This window comes from Entelurus aequoreus, linkage group LG02 (assembly GCF_033978785.1).
Source record: "Entelurus aequoreus isolate RoL-2023_Sb linkage group LG02, RoL_Eaeq_v1.1, whole genome shotgun sequence".
NCBI classification, from domain to species: Eukaryota; Metazoa; Chordata; class Actinopteri; order Syngnathiformes; family Syngnathidae; genus Entelurus; species Entelurus aequoreus.
Window position 1 is genome coordinate 71,444,965 of NC_084732.1, and position 19,144 is coordinate 71,464,108.

The window sequence follows — 19,144 nt, forward strand, 5'->3', positions numbered from 1 at the left end:
AAGCAATACTTAATGTTTACAGTGCTCCAGAATATTTAGTTTGGCAGTTTTTTGTATTGGATGTTTATCTTTATTTTTGCACATTTTAGCAAATAAGCAATACTTTCACTTTTGTTGAAATGTTTACACTGTTGTTACAGAATATTTCGTTTTGCACTTTTTTGTATTGGATGTTTATCTTTATTTTTGCACATTTTAAAGCAAAATAAGCAATACTTTTACTTTTGAAATGCTTATACTATTGCAGAATATTAAGATTTGTACTGGATGTTGACTTTTATATTTGCACATTAAAAAGCAAATAAGCTACTTTTAATTTTGTTAAATGTTAAAAGTTTTAAATGTTTACATTGTTACAGAATATTTAGTCATGTTGTTGTCAATGCTGACTGAGTGGCCATACTTCTTTTTTTTTGTAAATAAAAGCCATGCCTTTTGAAAAAACGGGCCTACATTTATTTTTTCATCTTCATTTTGAATAAAAAAATAATCGGTAAAAGGAAAAAGAATCTATAGATTAATCGAAAAAAATAATCTATAGATTAACTGATTAATCGAAAAAATAATCTATAGATTAATCGATAGAAAAATAATCGTTAGCTGCACCCTCAGCTAGAAGCGTATGCTTGACTACAGAACGCAGCTGATCTCATAATACTGGGGTTGTACGTGTATACAGTATATTTGAACCTATATGTACAGTCCATCTGGAAAGTATTGACAGCCTTTCACTTTTTCTACATTTTGTCATGTACAGACAATTCTATCAACTTCATTCTTGGTTTATGCTCTGCCATGTCAGGTGGGACTTTATATATAGACAGGTGTGTGCCTTTCTAAATCATGTCCAGCCAACTGAATTTACTACAGGTGGACTCCATATAAACTGGAGCAACATCTTAAAGATGATCAGTTGAAACAAAATGCCCCTGAGTTCACTTCGCAAAGGCTGTGAATACTTATGTACATGTAATTTCCTTATTTTTTTTAATTTTTAACACATTTGAAAAAACAATCACATTGTCCTTATTGAGTATTGTGTGTAGAATTTTGAGAATAAAAAATAATGCATTCCATTTTGGAATAAGGCTGTAACATTAAAACATGTGGAAAAAGTGTAGCGCTGTGAATACTTTCCGGAGGCACAGTATAATTTTGACGTGTAATGCCCATGATGACTGTGTGTAAACATCTGACCATAACCATATGTTTCTGTTGTAATTCCTGAAGCTTTTCATCATTGGAGCTATTGTAAACTATTTAATCTAAAATCCTGTATTTTAAAGTTTGATCACACTGTCTGTCCACCTTGACCATATGTATGTTTGCACAAATGTAGGTGAATACACGGCATAACCCAGGCAATGACTGCACACATGGTTTCACAGACCCTATGGCCAACAACAGGTAAGCTCAGGGCACAGTTTGCGCATCATCAAAGTTCAGCTAAACAAGATCTTGAGACTCTTATGTCATTATAACTGTGTGTGCTTTTAATTTAGCTTAAAGCAATCGTCTGCTGAGCTGAAGCGTATCCTAACAAATGGACAAGTGAGTGTGTTTTAGTTTAACTAGAAGTCATTGTTTGTCTTTTTATACCCTGTAGCCACTCACCGCAGCACATGATCTTTAGTAGTTGTTCTTGTGTATTGATTCTATGCGATTCCAGCTCATGGCATTTTCTACGCGTTTGTTTTTTTTCTCTGTAAACTGCAAATTGGGATTCAGATTATACTGCCGGTTCGGATACGATTATCCACAAGTGAGCGCAGACGATACAAATACCGATCACAAATATTAACTGTACATCTTTCCAATGTATTTAATGTGCTATTGACAGTTAAACAGTATGAGCATGATATTTAAACAAGTTCCTTTTTGTCTTTTGTTACTTACAATTGTTTGAGCAAAACAAAACCAATATTACAAAATAATTTAACAAAATCCAAAACTACTACCAATTACTCATTAAATTCCTTTTTGCTCTCTAAGTCCTGCGTCCAGGGAGTTATTCTCTGAGCTTGTAACATTACCAAACAAACCAAAAATGACTGTGAGAAAATAAAAATATTGATCAAATCAATCTAGTATCCATCATATACTGATTCTACTCTTGTTTGTAACACCACTGAGTTATGGATCAATCCGCCCTCCTCTCACACCAACCGTTGTTGTTATTTTGTCATCTCTCTAACTCTTATTAATCTACTTGTTAATTTCCTTTTAATAGCTCCTTTCTTTTTGCTGCAATATTGTTCCATCTACTCTTCTTAAATTTTACTAAGCACTTATTCATTCTATTGTTTTTAGCTAGCTTAGCGGTTATCTTAGCTCTTGCTTGCTCTCGGTGTGTAACATGTATAGTCTCGTCCTAATACTTAATACCTAAGATATTAAGCTATGCAGTTTATTTATAACTTGTTATTAACTGAAATAAGCTCATTCAGTCATTTATTTAAACAAAAATGTATTGTCAGACAAATGCATGATTCATTACCCTTTCACATTTCATAATGGAGAGGAATGTGTTTGTAAATTTGTATTTTGTTGACAGTCATGCTTGTTTAAGAGAGCATACACATCATAAACCTCAATGTAACATACTTTACTTCTAAATGCATTCCATTGATTTTTTTTTGTATTATAAATGACAACCCTGTTTTGAATTACTGCCCTACGTTGCATCGGTGCCTGCTGTATTACGTCATATTCTTCTTACTTTTCAGATAAATGCCCAAGATATTCAATATCAAGAGCAGCTTGGGCAAGGAAATGGAGGAACGGTCTACAAGTAAGTGTGGCTCACATTGAGCGATCAATCATACTAGTCACTAGGACAGTGATGTCAAACATGCGGTCAGTGTGCCGGAATAGATCCGCAAACAGGTTCAATCCAGCCCACGAGATGAGTTTTCTGAGTGTGAAATTTAGCTGCATTTTTAAATGAAAGAAACAGCTGTTCTAAATGGTTCCGTTGGATGTCGCAATAACAATTCTGTTAGGCAGGCAAATAGTTTATACAGGGGCGAGCAAGTATACTGTATTGGGACGGCGTGGCGAAGTTGGTAGAGTGGCCGTGCCAGCAATCGGACGGTTGCTGGTTACTGGGGTTCAATCCCCACCTTCTACCATCCTAGTCACGTCCGTTGTGTCCTTGGGCAAGACACTTCACCCTTGCTCCTGATGGCTGCTGGTTAGCGCCTTGCATGGCAGCTCCCGCCATCAGTGTGTGAATGGGTGAATGTGGAAATACTGTCAAAGCGCTTTGAGTACCTTGAAGGTAGAAAAGCGCTATACAAGTATAACCCATTTATCATTTATTTATACTAAGCAAGAGTTACACGGTAAAGCGCGTCTGCGACTCCTCCCCCTTGACCCAACGTAAAACAAACAGGAGTAAAAAAGACAATTGGTAACCCCAATTAAAATGCTGCATGAGACACTGCACATTAATATAGTTCTGTAAAAATTATTGTCTTCTGTGCAAATTTAAAGGAAGTGAACAGTGTGTGATTTACTGCAATACTATCAGTCTTTTAAGTTTTTATTTTTGGTTTGTTGAAATTGTTCACACATTGCACAAATTTTATCAATAAACAGTGATGCCTAGAAGGCAGGGAGTAAAGTTAAAAGTTAAAGTCCCAACGATAGTCACACACAGTGGTGAAATTATCCTCTGCATTTGACCCATCCCCATGTTCACCCCCTGGGAGGTGAGGGGAGCAGTGAGCAGCAGCGGTGACTGAGCTCGGGAATCATTTGGTGATTTAACCATCAATTCCAACCCTTGATGCTGAGTGCCAATCAGGGAGGCAATGGGTCCCACTCTCATAGTCTTTGGTATGACTCGGCCGGGGTTTGAACTCACAACCTTCCAGTCTCAGGGCGTACACTCTAACCACAAGGCCACTGAGCAGGTCTAATTCAACTCTCTGGAATAGTTTCTACCTCAGTTTGTTTTGTTTGCTGAGTTAGCACAGGATTAATATGTGGAAATGACAAATGAGGTAGTTGACACATAGAATAGTTTTTATTTATGCTTTATTTTGCTTTTCTGTTCAACCCTAGATGGGCTGTGACTTAAAGTTTAATTGCTTTGTAGATACACTGAGATTAAATCTAAGTTCATTGTGTTCTCATGGTGTATTTGAAACTGCACCAGTTTTTCCTCAGCAATTTTAACTAACTTGAAGTGTTTTGTCCAGAGGATTATTTGTGATATGTACATTTTCAGAATGTGCTTTTTCTATTTTGGTCCGAAGTAATACAAAGAAAACAGTCTAAAGTTGTCCTAGTTGTATTTTTAAGTTATTATGCCATGATTTTACCCGTCTGGCCCACGAGGGAAAAGATTTTCCTCCATGCGGCCCCTGAGCAAAAATGAGTTTTACTCCTTTGCACTAGGAATTTTGTGCTTGACGTATACTACAGGCATGTGATTTTTCCGTCTATAGTCGAAAATCTGTCTTTTTAATCTTTGTAAAAAATATTTTCCGTTTCTCTTCGTTTTTTCCGACCTACAATGTGTGTTAAAATCTGGATCCGTCTCTTTGCCATACCTGCCAACAACTATGGTTTTCTCGTAATAAGTATGGTTTTTGATAATCCAGTGGTAAAAAACTACGGTTTTCCATTAAAAATTATTAAATAAAAAATCGAAGCTACGTAGCGAAGCAACTCCACGGGCAGGGGACAACATATACCGGAAACCTCAATGATGATTGGTTGGTTTACCTCTAAGAAAATCCATGATTTGTTGGTTGGTGTACTATGATGGGTCACAATTGGTTAAGATTAGGGCAAAACATTACGGACAGGCCAGTGAGAGGCAAGATTGGGCGGGTCTTCGAACCAGGAAGGGAAATCACAACAGACTCGAACATCCCAAATGACGACGAGAGAGTCGGAGAAGAGAAGAGGGAATATTCAAGCTGGCGATTTATATATTAAAAACAACTAGTGGAAGATGGCAGAGGGATTCTCTTCCTTAGATTTTTCTTTTAGAGATATAGACAACATCCAAAAAACCCACAATGTGTCTACTTGGCCACATTTTGACAAATGTATGCGTCTGGATAAAACAATGCCCAAAACATTCATTTTAGTTGTTTACCATGTAAGCCCAAATCAAAACTGCTCTCGGCATGGAAGATGTGGAATACACATTTAAGAACACACATGATTATGGCAGACATGTGATGACTTTTGCTACTGTATAGCCTGTTTAAATGGTCAATTTAATTTTCATTGGTGTTTTAGAACAAGACAGTAGCTGAAATTTTGTTTGATATTTCTACTGCTTTTATTTTGACATTGAATAGTTGAATCATTTTGAAACATAAACAACAAGACTGCAATATATTTGTTATTTCATGCTATAAATCACAAATGGCTATTCAGACAAAGGAAGTTAGCTCATAGTGTAAACATTGTTTGTACTCTTTATGATTTTTGCATTTGGAGCAGTTAGATGTGGAGAGGGAGTCGAAGAGACAGAAATTGGCTATAAAATCCAAGGCAGAATCCACTAAAGCAGAAACAAAAACAAAAATGCAAGCTGCTCAGAAATTTACCAGGAAGGCTTATGTCAGAGCCATCAAAGCAAAAATGCCAAAGTCATGTGTGAATGCACACATTAAATAATGTAAATAACTAGATGAACCATCTGTGTGTCCCCACCAGGGCACCACCCTGGACCTGGTTGGGGACCTGCGCCCCCTAGACTCCTGGCTTATTTTCACTCTTTATCATTAAGTTCAAATCACATGCTTGATACTAGATGCAGGTCACAGGATTTTGGCAGTACACCGTATTTTCTTTTTTCTATTTGACTGGTACTGTTATTATAACCTTACTTGGATGAAAATAATTTCCTGTCGATGAAAGCCATGAGCATCTTTAACTTACTGTTATATAAAAAATATACTTAAATTCTAAATGTCAGTTACAAAATGATCCACCACTCATGTATTATAATATATGTCCCATCATTTTAAATAATTAAGGTTTCATGATCATTCACTGCTAAATATTTCAATCCAGATATTAAAAAATGTGGTTACAATTAAATAATAAAATAAGTACATGTAGAAAACGCATGAATACATACATTGTGTCTATTAATATATGTATATATTAAACCAATTGAGGCTTTAAGCTATGACAGCATTAGACATTATTGGTCTATAGTACTAAACAATACCCAATAGAGAAGGTGCGTCCGCACTGGCTAGACACTGACAAATATACTGTATTACTGAGGAGCTAAAGTTATGACAAGGTAGGCACTCCTGTCCTGCTTTTCCAATGCTTCCTTGTTTCTTCTTTGCCATCAATCCACCTACATTGAGCTGTTTTATTGAGATTGAAGTATTGATTACTGCTCAGGCTAACCTTGACTCGGCCAAATGTTCTCTCAACTCCACGGCAAACCCAGTAGATTTCCAATCGAGCCAAACCACAATAGCGTCTATTTATTTTCTCTTGTCTCATTCCAAATACATTTGACTCTTTTATCGCTTTTAGATTGTTTCATTAAAGTACAATCTCTCATAGTTGCAGGACAAACAGAATGCTGATGTTTCGGGGTAGAAATGGTTACAGTACGCTTGTGTGAAGGCCAATATTGCAAATCCTACAACTTCTCAGTCAATTTAGCTCAGCAGAAAATCCATATGTTTTGGCACTGAAAATGTTATGGTTGGGAGGAGAAGAGGGAAAGAAATGGCACTCTACCTTGTTTTGCTGTTGTGCATTATTTTCTTAAAAGTACTTAATAGTAGAAGCGAGGCAATTTATTAATCTACTGTAGCATATTTTATACACTTTTTTGATGTGCTTTACATGCATTGAAAGTACAAACACAAAGATTCAAAACAAACAAGATATTTAGTCTGAAGAATTTGAATAAAACCAATTAAGAGGGGAAAATACCTACTATTACAATACTGTCAAAAAATACCTACATATAACTATATATAATGATGACCTTTTTAGATCGGATGAATCACCCTTTTGAATTTTGACGAATGATGAATAATTAATACATTGTGTAATTAATCTGCTTTTATACATAATTAATAGGGATGGGAATCTTACAACAACTCACAATTCAATTCAATTCCGATTCTTGGATTGACAATTCGATCCAGATGATGTATGATTTATACTGTATGCACAGGAAGTAAGCATGGATATGGTCTAAAAAATTTATTTTTAAAAATAGATTCTTGAAAAATATTAATCGATTTAGAATTGTAATATATAGGTATAGCCATTCGGATGTGAATCAATTTTTTCCGGCACACCTAATGATGATGTGTTTTTTAATTTAGTTTTTTTATTTCGCATTTGTCAACGCAATAACTTTCTCAGCCCTACTTATATATATATATAAACACATGATTAATATGATGTGATTATACACTGTAAAAAGTGACCGTAAAAACTATGGCAAGCAATTGTTAAATAGCAACGGTAAAACACTGTAAAATAAATCATAGTTTATCACAGTCTTAAATGCAGTAAAGAAACAGTAGATAATATAAATTACTATAGTTATACCGGTAATATGTAGACAACACATGACTTTACTGTGGAAATAATGGAAAATTGTACCATGCATTTGCTTTACATTGCAATTTAGCAAGCACATACTCTAAAATGTATGGTATTATTATTTTGTCTAAATTAAAGATTTTGCCGATTGTAAATTTAAATTTACAGCATAACTTACTTGCAGAGGTGGGTAGAGTACCCAAAAATTGTACTAAAGTAAGAGTACCGTTACTTAAGAATAATATGACTCAAGTAAAAGTAAAAAGTAGTCATCAAAACAATTACTTGAGTAAGAGTAAATAAGTATTCAGCAAAAAAAACTTAAGTATTGAGTAACTTCTGATTTATTTAGGATCTATTTTTTAATAGTTCTTGAACTACAATTGTAGTTGATGTGAGTGTGCGTGTCTAAAACATAAAATTGTATACAATTTATTGCAACATGTTTTCTCTAGTTACAAGTGTAATTCTTGTAAGCTGAAATGTGAACAATTCTATTGACACAGATGACAGCACATCATATAAATGTTCTTTTTACGAATTTTAAAGTAATCATTAAAGATGTGTGCTGTATTTTCTGATTTCATGTCACTTTTTACAGTCAGTACATTTTTATGCACTAAATTAATCTAATTTGTCAAATAATTCAGTTTCTTCTATTTTCACAGCTGCATGTGGAGTTGTAGTTTCCATGCTTTTATCTCTAATGTGACTGTTGGCCATATGCAGTGTGCCTCACGTACACTCGGGGTTGATTGTGGTCATTTCAGCTTGTTTAGCTATGTGGAAATGTAAATACAGTAAAAGAAGAGAATGCTAATAAGCTAGCCCTAGTAACTTTCGAGCTCCGGATCTAACAGATAACTACACTTCCACTACTATTTAATCTTTTTGGTAATGTTTTAATGCGTTTGAATGACAATTGTGGTTATAATCATCAGAGACATACAAAAATATATATTTTAATGTTTTTTTTTTATAGATATATTAGCTATCTGTTTTAGGTTTCTGCTTACCAGTTGTTTCAAACAGCCGGGATGTGCTGGTGTCATGTCACATGATTAAATTGTCTTATTATGGGAACATTCTGTCACGTGCTAAACAAGTAGGTTTCTATTTTATCCTACCACCGGCCAGTGCTAATTTTGACAGCAGTTTTTCATTTAGTTTGTCATAGTTTTTTGACTCCGGGCCCCCGCCCTCTGGAGCCAGGCCTGTAGTTGGGGCACGATGGCGAGCGCCTGGGGCCCGGCCGGGCACAGCCCGAAGAGGCAACATGGGTCACCCTTCCAATGGGCTCACCACTCATGGGAGGGGCCATAGAGGTCGGGTGCATTGTGAGCTGGGCGGCAGCCGAAGGCAGGGCACTTGGCGGTCTGATCCTCGGCTACATAAGCTAGCTCTTGGGATGTGGAACGTCACCTCGCTGGGGGGAAGGAGGCTGAGCTAGTGCGCGAGGTAGAGAAGTTCCGGCTGGATATAGTCGGACTCACCTCGACGCACAGCAAGGGCTCTGGAACCAGTTCTCTCGAGAGAGAGAGGCTGGACTCTCTTCCACACTGGCGTTGCACGCAGTGAGAGGCGACGAGCTGGGGTAGCAATTCTTGTTGGCCCCCGGCTCAAAGCCTGTACGTTGGAGTTCAACCCAGTGAACGAGAGGGTAGCCTCCCTCCGCCTTCGGGTGGGGGGACGGGTCCAGACTGTTGTTTGTGCTTACGCACCAAACAGCAGTACAGAGTACCCACCCTTTTTGGATACACTCGAGGGAGTACTGGAAAGTGCTCCTCCGGGTGATTCCCTTGTCCTACTGGGGGACTTCAACGCTCATGTTGGCAACGACAGTGAAACCTGGAGAGGCGTGATTGGGAAGAATGGCCGCCCGGATCTGAACCCGAGTGGTGTTTTGTTATTGGACGTTTGTGCTCGTCACAGATTGTCCATAACAAACACCATGTTCCAACATAAGGGTGTCCATATGTGCACTTGGCACCAGGACACCCTAGGCCGCAGATCCATGATCGACTTTGTAGTTGTGTCATCGGATTTGCGGCCTCATGTTTTGGACATTCGGGTGAAGAGAGGGGCGGAGCTTTCTACTGATCACCACCTGGTGGTGAGTTGGCTGCGATGGTGGGGGAGGATGCCAGACAGACCTAGGAGGCCAAAACGCATTGTGAGAGTCTGCTGGAACGTCTGGCAGAGTCTCCTGTCAGAGAGAGTTTCAATTCCCACCTCCGGTTGAACATGTCACGAGGGAGGTGCTGGACATTGAGTCCGAATGGACCATGTTCCGCGCCCCTATTGTCGAGGCGGCTGATTGGAGCTGTGGCCGCAAGGTAGTTGGTGCCTGTCGTGGCGGTAATCCTAGAACCCGTTGGTGGACACTGGCGGTGAGGAATGCCGTCAAGCTGAAGAAGGAGTCCTATCTGGTTTTTTTGGCTCATAGGACTCCGGAGGCAGTGGACAGGTACTGACAGGCCAAGCAGTGTGCAGCTTCAGTGGTCGCGGAGACAAAAACTCGGACATGGGAGGAGTTCGGGGAAGCCATGGAAAACGACTTCCGGACGGCTTCGAAGCGATTCTGGACCACCACCCGCCGCCTCAGGAAGGGGAAGCAGTGCACTGTCAACACCGTGTATGGTGCGGATGGTGTTCTGCTGACCTCGACTGCGGATGTTGTGGATCGGTGGAGGGAATACTTCGAAGACCTCCTCAATCCCACCAACACGTCTTCCTATGAGGAAGCAGTGCCTAGGGAATCTGTGGTGGGCTCTCCTATTTCTGGGGCTGAGGTTGCTGAGGTAGTTAAAAAGCTCCTCGGTGGCAAGGGGGTGGATGAGATCCGCCCGGAGTTCCTTAAGGCTCTGGATGCTGTGGGGCTGTCTTGGTTGACAAGACACTGCAGCATCGCGTGGACATCGGGGGCGGTACCTTTGGATTGGCAGACCGGGGTGGTGGTTCCTCTCTTTAAGAAGGGGAACCGGAGGGTGTGTTCCAACTATCGTGGGATCACACTCCTCAGCCTTCCCGGTAAAGTTTATTCATGTGTACTGGAGAGGAGGCTACGCCGGATAGTCGAACCTCAGATTCAGGAGGAACAGTGTGGTTTTCGTCCTGGTCGTGGAACTGTGGACCAGCTCTATACTCTCAGCAGGGTCCTAGAGGGTGCATGGGAGTTTGCCCAACCAGTCTACATGTGCTTTGTGGACTTGGAGAAGGCATTCGACCGTGTCGCTCGGGAAGTCCTGTGGGGAGTGCTCAGAGAGTATGGGGTATCGGACTGTCTGATTGTGGCGGTTCGCTCCCTGTACGATCAGTGTCAGCGCTTGGTCCGCATTGTCGCCAGTAAGTCGGACACGTTTCCAGTGAGGGTTGGACTCCGCCAAGGCTGCCTTTTGTCACCGATTCTGTTCATAACTTTTATGGACAGAATTTCTAGGCGCAGTCAAGGCGTTGAGGGGATCCGGTTTGGTGGCTGCAGGATTAGTGCCATCTCCGGGTTGGGGAGGAGACACTGCCCTAAGTGGAGGAGTTCAAGTACCTAGGAGTCTTGTTCACGAGTGAGGGAAGAGTGGATCGTGAGATCGACAGGCGGATCGGTGCGACGTCTTCAGTAATGCGGATGCTGTATCAATCCGTTGTGGTGAAGAAGGAGCTGAGCCGGAAGGCAAAGCTCTCAATTTACCGGTCGATCTATGTTCCCATCCTCACCTATGGTCATGAGCTTTGGGTTATGACCGAAAGGACAAGATCACGGGTACAAGCGGCCGAAAGGAGTTTCCTCCGCCGGGTGGCGGGGCTCTCCCTTAGAGATAGGGTGAGAAGCTCTGTCATCCGGGAGGAGCTCAGAGTAAAGCCGCTGCTCCTCCACATCGAGAGGAGCTAGATGAGGTGGTTCAGGCATCTGGTCAGGATGCCACCCGAACGCCTCCCTAGGGAGGTGTTTAGGGCACGTCCAACCGGTAGGAGGCCACGGGGAAGACCCAGTAAGTGGCTGGGGAGAGGAAAGTCTGGGTTTCCCTGCTTAGGCTGCTGCCCCTGCGAGCCGACCTCGGATAAGCGGAAGAAGATGGATGGATGAATGGATAGTTTTTTGACGAAAAGGAATCTTAGTTTTAGACATATTTTGATCATGTAAAAATGTTTTGTTTTAGCCGATTAAATTCCTCAACATCTTAGTCGACTAAAATGACAGTAAATTTTGTCCACTAAAATATAATGTATAATAGTATAATGTATAAGACGTAGTATGTATCTTGTTTTCATGTTAACATATACTGCATTTTTCGGACTATAAGTCGCTCCGGAGTATAAGTCGCACCGGCCGAAAATGCATAATAAAGAAGGAAAAAAAACATATATAAGTCGCAATGGAGTATAAGTCGCATTTTTTGGGGAAATTTATTTGATAAAACCCAATAGACATTTGAAAGGCAATTTAAAATAAATAAAGAATAGTGAACAACAGGCTGAATAAGTGTACGTTATATGACGCATAAATAACCAACTGAGAACGTGCTTGGTATGTTAACGTAACATATTATGGTAAGAGTCATTCAAATAACTATAACATATAGAACATGCTATACGTTTACCAAACAATCTGTCACTCCTAATCGCTAAATCCGATGAAATCTTATACGTCTAGTCTCTTACGTGAATGAGCTAAATAATATTATTTGATATTTTACGGTAATGTGTTAATAATTTCACACATAGGGCGCTCATGAGTATAAGTCGCACCCCCGGCCAAACTATGAAAAAAACTGCGACTTATAGTCCGAAAAATACGGTAAGCGAGCGAGCTGTCAGCACCAGTCAGTCCGCTGTGAGTTTATGAAAGTGCAGTTATCAATCTCAGTTTGTTAGGTCATTTTAATTTAAAAATGTCCAGGGTGTACCCCGCCTTCCGCCCGATTGTAGCTGAGATAGGCTCCAGCGCCCCCCGCGACCCCGAAGGGAATGAGCGGTAGAAAATGGATGGATGGAAATGGTAATACTAACCGTCGGGACATTTGTCGCCGTCATCATTATTACCGTTTATCGTTACATCCCTACAATATAATCTTGTTTCCTGGTGGAAACTCCAAACACTGCGTCTTAGTGGTTGTAGGTTTGAATAGATCCCCACCGTGAGGCTCCATTTGATTGGTGGAATGGAGTCCAATGTCACGAAAGCTTAAGTTGGAGTGGCGAAACAGAGTCACGTGAAGGCTTACTGCGAAAACAAATTAGTTTGTCTTTATCAATAGATTGTCAATAATTATGATGTAAATAAAGGTAACAATCAGAATGAAACTCAATGTAACGGAGTAAAAGTAGCATTTCTTCTTCACAAAAATACTCAAGAAAAAGTAAAAAGTATGTTACATTAAAACTACTCTGACAAGTACAATTTTTATATGTAGCGCGTTACTACCCACCTCTGCTTAATTGTTTTAGGGGTTTGTGTTAAAGCATTAGCCTAGTTCACTTTTGGCCAACAACATTTAAACATTATTTTTGTGGCAAGTCGTGACAATATATCAGTTTTTTTCATAGTAATATATCGTAAGCAAAAACACTTATCAACTGGAAAATTAACAGATTCAACATCGACATACCATAATGTCAAATACATTGTGACTGTGTGTTTTAGAGTGAATTCCTGGCAACCACAGCTGCTGGTAGTTTACCGTAAATTGTGTGGATTTTTTTTACAGCGTAAGAGTAAAAGTCTGCAGGTTTAAAGTGGAACTGCACTTTTTGCTCATCATCCACAATTCTTATGTGTCATAAAAACACACATCTTTCTCTTTTCTGTGCATTCTGAATTGTTAAAAAACTGCTAGACAGAGGCGACTAAATATGTCATTTTAAATCATTACACATTGGTTTGAGGTTTCAGGTTGATTGCAACTGCATAACCATGAAGCAATTTACAGTTTGTGTGCATCAAAAGCCTCCATCCCACATCTACACCTATGACACATTGGTCTTATCCAAGTTTCCCATTTTTAAATCCTTTTGTTGCATCTCTAATCTTTAAACCGGTCTGAAATGTCTTTCTAGGTTATGTCATGCTCGTTGTTACTGTGCAGTGTCTTACATCAGTCCTCTGGCTGAACAAGGACCATTGTGTTCCATATTTTAAGACTAGGATTTTTCAATTCCCGCTGTGGCCCTGGATTTCTGTCTTGCTTGGTAACAAAGCAATGCTGGTCTCATCACGTGTAAAAACATCACTAAATGCTTCCCACCTTTCAACCCTTTAGTTCATTTATGACCTAGAGCCATTTGGACTCAATTGGATGTTACCAACACCTCAGCTCTTATATGCTGACCTGGTCATCCATCAGCGTCTGCCTTTGTTTTTTTTATTACACACTCCCTCAGAGTACCATCTTGTCCGCCAATTTAACTGACTCTATGGCTTATAAATACAATTACAAGGACACACAGACCATTGTTTTAGTCTCTCAAAATCCAGGAGTGCAATTAAAACCAGCATGTTAGCATAGCTGTGACATCTATTCAGACACTCTTCTTCAAGCCCCTTAGCCATTTTCTATATTGACTTGTTTAGTCACTCCATGGATTAGATTTAATGGTCGAAACTCCAATCACTTTGATTAATCTGTGTTTACCTTGTGTCTTAATGGTTTGAATGTGTAACGATACGCTCTTTGAGAATGTGGCGTGACCCCAGGATGCAGAGACATCATGGTAAGTGCAGTCAAAAAGAGTCTTTAATGAACTAAGGAGATGCTCAAGCGGAGCAGCATGACACACAAAATAATACGAAAAATTACAATTAATTATTTTAAAAATATAGAAAGTTAAGACACACAGGAAATTCGAAACAAAATAAAACTAGTCCTTGTCAATACTTTAGATTGTCTCTGAAATTATATTTAGATTACCGTATTTTCCGGACCATAAGACGCACTGCCGATGAGCGGGTCTAGTCAGGTCTATTTTCATACAAAAGACGCACCGGATTATTGGGCGCATTAAAGGGGTCATATTATTATTATTTTTTTATAAATGGAAAACACTTCCTTGTGGTCTACATAACATGTAATGGTGGTTCTTTGGTCAAAATGTTGCATAGATTATGTTTACAGATCATCTTCAAGCCGCTTTCTGACAGTCGCTTCAGTATGCGCCGTTTTGTGGGTGGTCTTATTTACATTGCTCACCTTCGGCAGAGTCTTTTCTCCGTCGTCTTTGTTGTACCGGTGTAGCGTGCAATAACAATGTGTCCCATGAAAAAACGTCCGACCGGAACTCTCTAATAACTAAAGTTCCTTGGGTGAATAATGTAAACTCAGTACACCGGTATGTTTTAGCGCTTTCATGGCGAGTTTTCTGTCAGATATAAGTAAGAACTTTACGCTACTTTAAATTACAAATGGCAACAGCGGAGGATAATGTCCCATAACAAGAAGATAAAGAAAAAGAAGAAGCTTATTGACAATGGGGTCGGCACGGACTACAAAGGCGGACTCGCACAAATTTTCAGGACTTATGGAGATCCCAAATACAGATCAGCAGGTACCAGAAGGTAAGAAAAGTTGCTTTTGCATAATATTGCGAAACAAGACGCCAGATAATGTCTTACCTTATACACACACACCATAATATTACTCGTATGTTGAAGCACAGTACAATCCTTCAAGCAGTGCGGTCTTGATAGCTTACCAAAGTCGTACTAAAAAATGTTAGATCAATTTTTGAGCGTCGTGTGTAACATCGTGTGTAATGTTCTATATTTTCAATGGAACATATACAATGTTGGTGGTGTTTATTTGAGTCATATTGCAGTCTACAGGTATCTCTTATGTGTGACTGCCATCATATTGCAGTCTACACCTATCTCTTATGTAGGACTGCCATCTACTGGTCACACTTATCATTTCACCATGTACCAAATAAAATAGCTTCAATGTCGGTAAGCACAACCAAAATTATTCCGTACATTAGGTGCACCGGGTTATAAGGCGCACTGTCGAGTTTTGAGAAAATGAAAGGATTTTAAGTGTGCCTTATAGTCCAAAAAATACGGTAGCCTCAAACATCAAAAGTAAACTCGCCTCATGAACAATGCCCCAAAATACTGTTATTGATCATAAATGTACATTATTTCATAGTAATGTTATTAGAAACTGCATCATAATATGAGATAACTTCATCATCTTGGTATTAACAATAACATGATTTTAAATCCTCAGGTGGCAAGTAAAGTCCTTTAAAATTATTGTTGCCTGCAAATCTGAACAACTTCCACCAATTTGCATACTGTAATTCTCAAAACATGCAATAATAATTTTTTCCCCATTATTAAAAATCTATTGTTACTGCCTTATTAACTGTACCAGAATATGGTGATTGATTACAATGTACATGGAGGAAGCTGAATGCTGAACACCACAATGTCTGATCAATTTATCATGACTTCATCATTTTGCATTATTATTTCATTAGGTCTCATATTTTTTTTAACTGGACTCATTTTCTATTCTTTTTTTTTTTTTGTTATTTAATATCCTGCGCTTATTTATTATTATAAAATGTCACTGTCAGTATTTTAGTATTTTTGTTTGATTCTGCTGCTTGTATCACTTGTATTTGTTTTAATGTTGTTGAGGTTGTTGTGTTGTTGTTTTTATTGTGATATGGATACCCCTGGTTCTGAAATAAATGGCTGTAAATTAGTTTCAATATAATATTTACTCTATTTGTTAACTTATCATTTTTATCATTGAACAAGTTATCCATACAAACTGTCTATTAACCTTACTGTTAAGAATTCAATACCCTTTCTTTTTCTGTTAGAAAATGGCAACCAAATAATGCTGTACATTTTAAACATAAGAAGTGAACACACTTTCAGTAACCGCTGAGCCACAGAGAAGTGGGAATAAATAAACTGCTTCTTTCCTTTTCAGACATGTTACATTATGCAATTGTAAACATGACGTACTTTAATGTAACAGTTACAGTAGTTTTTTGCTAATAGTAATATTCTTTATAAAGTCTCTTTGTTTGTTTTTTGAATTTTGTGCTATCGCTGACACATTGTGAGAACGAGGGGCGCGCCAGCCATGTGGCAGTGTAAAAGTAGCGCATTAGCCCTGATCCAAAAGGCCAGACATCCTAACATATAGCCCCAACTTGAGAAAGATAGCGAGAGGGCCTATGAATACTGCATGATGGAGCTTTTATTACAGAGGAGCTAGAGTGTAAATAAGATCTAGGCAATGGGGCACATTTACTGGGGTCAGATCAGGGGGAAATGACAGGGGGTGGCTATGTAACCTTGTCCCTAGCTCTCCTGCTGTCACAAGTCCGTCACTGTAATTCATATAAGAATGTTCAGCCCTGAGCTGGTCAAGGACAGTTTTCTTTAACCAAGCCACATCATATATTTATCTTTATAGCATCCCCTATAACAGTTTGAAACATAGCAATTTGTACTTTATATTCATAACCATATTTTTTAAAGTACTTTCCGTCAAGCTTAATGTTAAGATTATGGACATACTGTATGTCTTGATTCTGTCTTCAAAAACACAGTGAACTTTAAAGTTCAATAGTTCAATGGTTATGCTAAGCAATGTGACTAATTCAATATCAATTAAATAGTACAATATTGTGCCTTACACCTCAATAGTCGTTACATTGTATTTTTAAGTAAGTCAACTTTCAAAACTAAACTATTTTATAGCCGTCGCAATATGTATATTAAATATACCTGGAGCTAATAACATGAAAAATAAGTGTGCAATATCTTACAAAAGGGAGTAAAAAACACTTTTAATTTCAACAACCATTTTATTTAATTTTTTCAAAACCGTGCTATAGACATGATAGTTGGATATTCTTTAGAGTAGTCATTGTACAACTTGTAATAACTGTGCTGTTATTTTTTATAATCTGCACTTATTTCCAAGCAGTATGCTGACTATTTTAAGTTCGTATTGTCTTTTGTGAAGATTAGGGATGGTTATTGTTTACATTTTAATCGATACTAGTACCGTCTGTACCTTTTAAAACTGTGCTGGTGCTTAAACCATGCAAAAAAACAGTGCTTAAAACATGAAGAACATTTACATTTTTGTTAAAGAAAAAACAATGTATTTTTATTCTTATTGAATTTTGTAATATTCAGTGTGAACAGACTAGTGATTTAAATACTTAAACTATATAATTAAATATTAAATGAATAAGCAACAAGTACAAGAAACAAAATCCACAACAAAGAATTATGATTGTTGCAGGAAACTTAACTAGCAGCAATACAGAAAAGAGAGAATGTTAAAAAAAAAATTACTTGCTTGCGTTGTTAGTTGATGCTCTGTTTCAGGGATTTTTGAATGCACCTTGCTCGCAATAACTGTCTTTGGTACATAATGAGAAAGTGCTGTGTGGTTGTTCTGGTTTCTGTCCAGCACTGCAGCACTTGTAGTGTTATAAGGGTTGCTGTTGATGTGTTAAGGTAGGAAATAAAGTATAAAAAGAGTTTCAGACTCTGTGCTTCTGTCGAGACACTACATTATTTATAAGACGTTACTTGCACAATATCTCTGCCAAGTACTCATTTATTTTGCATCGAAATAAGGCACCGATAGCTACTTTTTTTGGTCTGGTTACTGTCATTTACATCGGCACTGGTGCTATTATAAAACAGTTTTGGCACCCATCTCTAGTGAAGATTTAAGAAAATAAGTTGATGAAATGTAAGGGATGTACTTCCTTGTGTTAGTTAATGTGTATACTAGGACTGTTAACATGCTAATGCATGTAATTAATCACAAAAATTATCGCATTATTCATGCACAATATAAACCCAGGTTCATCACACAATTTATTTTGATAGCACATGTCAATTTACCTTAACCATGAACGGTTGCTTAAAAGGTGACATAGGTTGTTATATGGTCAGTGATCAGGTCAATGCATACGCCCGTGTAAAGATGAGTGAGGAGACTGTGACTAGCTGTTCGGTGGAAAATTTCACTTTAAAGTATACCTCGTTGAGACGTAAGATAAAACAAAGGTAATTTGAATACATTGCGATGAATTATCGTACCATTGAAGTACAACAATTTTAAAATTACATATAAAAGCAAAGCACTTTAATTAGGCAGCCGCTAGCAAGAACGCTAACTTCAACAACAGGGAGTGGTCAAAAAACAACGCTGGCAGAGTATAACTGTGGAAATGTTGGCAACAAAAGTACCACAGATAAGTTAGGCAACAGTTTTGTAGCACCTGTGAATAATCAAAATTCTGAAGTTTTATTAATCTGATAAGAAGTGTAATCGCTCAACAGTACTCGCTATACCAAACAATATTCAAAAGGCAGAAGATACACACAGAGCTTCTGTTTTGGTGCATTCCGCCACAGGCTGGGTACTCAGGCTAGAATAATGGGAGGACTCCAGGTAGTTTGTTTGATAGCTTTTTAGGCTTCCACAACCTGCTCATTCAGCATTAACATTTCTACCCCTGCGATCTCGCCTCAATTAACATCGTCAGTTTAATTACGAGGCAGCAGTCATGCTTAGCTGATATTGATTGTAGTTTAGAAGAATACTGAGAC

At 38.5% G+C, this 19,144-nt stretch overlaps 1 protein-coding gene across 2 annotated transcripts in view; it reads left to right on the forward strand.

The window, feature by feature from the left end:
• The window catches only part of map2k5 (mitogen-activated protein kinase kinase 5), a 122,482-nt gene that overhangs the window by 28,702 nt on the left and 74,636 nt on the right, over window positions 1-19,144 (forward strand). For both annotated transcript variants that reach the window (XM_062069098.1, XM_062069092.1), the window contains exons 6-8: window positions 1,340-1,407; window positions 1,503-1,551; window positions 2,727-2,791. In XM_062069098.1, the coding sequence (XP_061925082.1) occupies window positions 1,340-1,407; window positions 1,503-1,551; window positions 2,727-2,791 (182 nt within the window). The remainder of the gene's footprint in view (window positions 1-1,339; window positions 1,408-1,502; window positions 1,552-2,726; window positions 2,792-19,144) is intronic.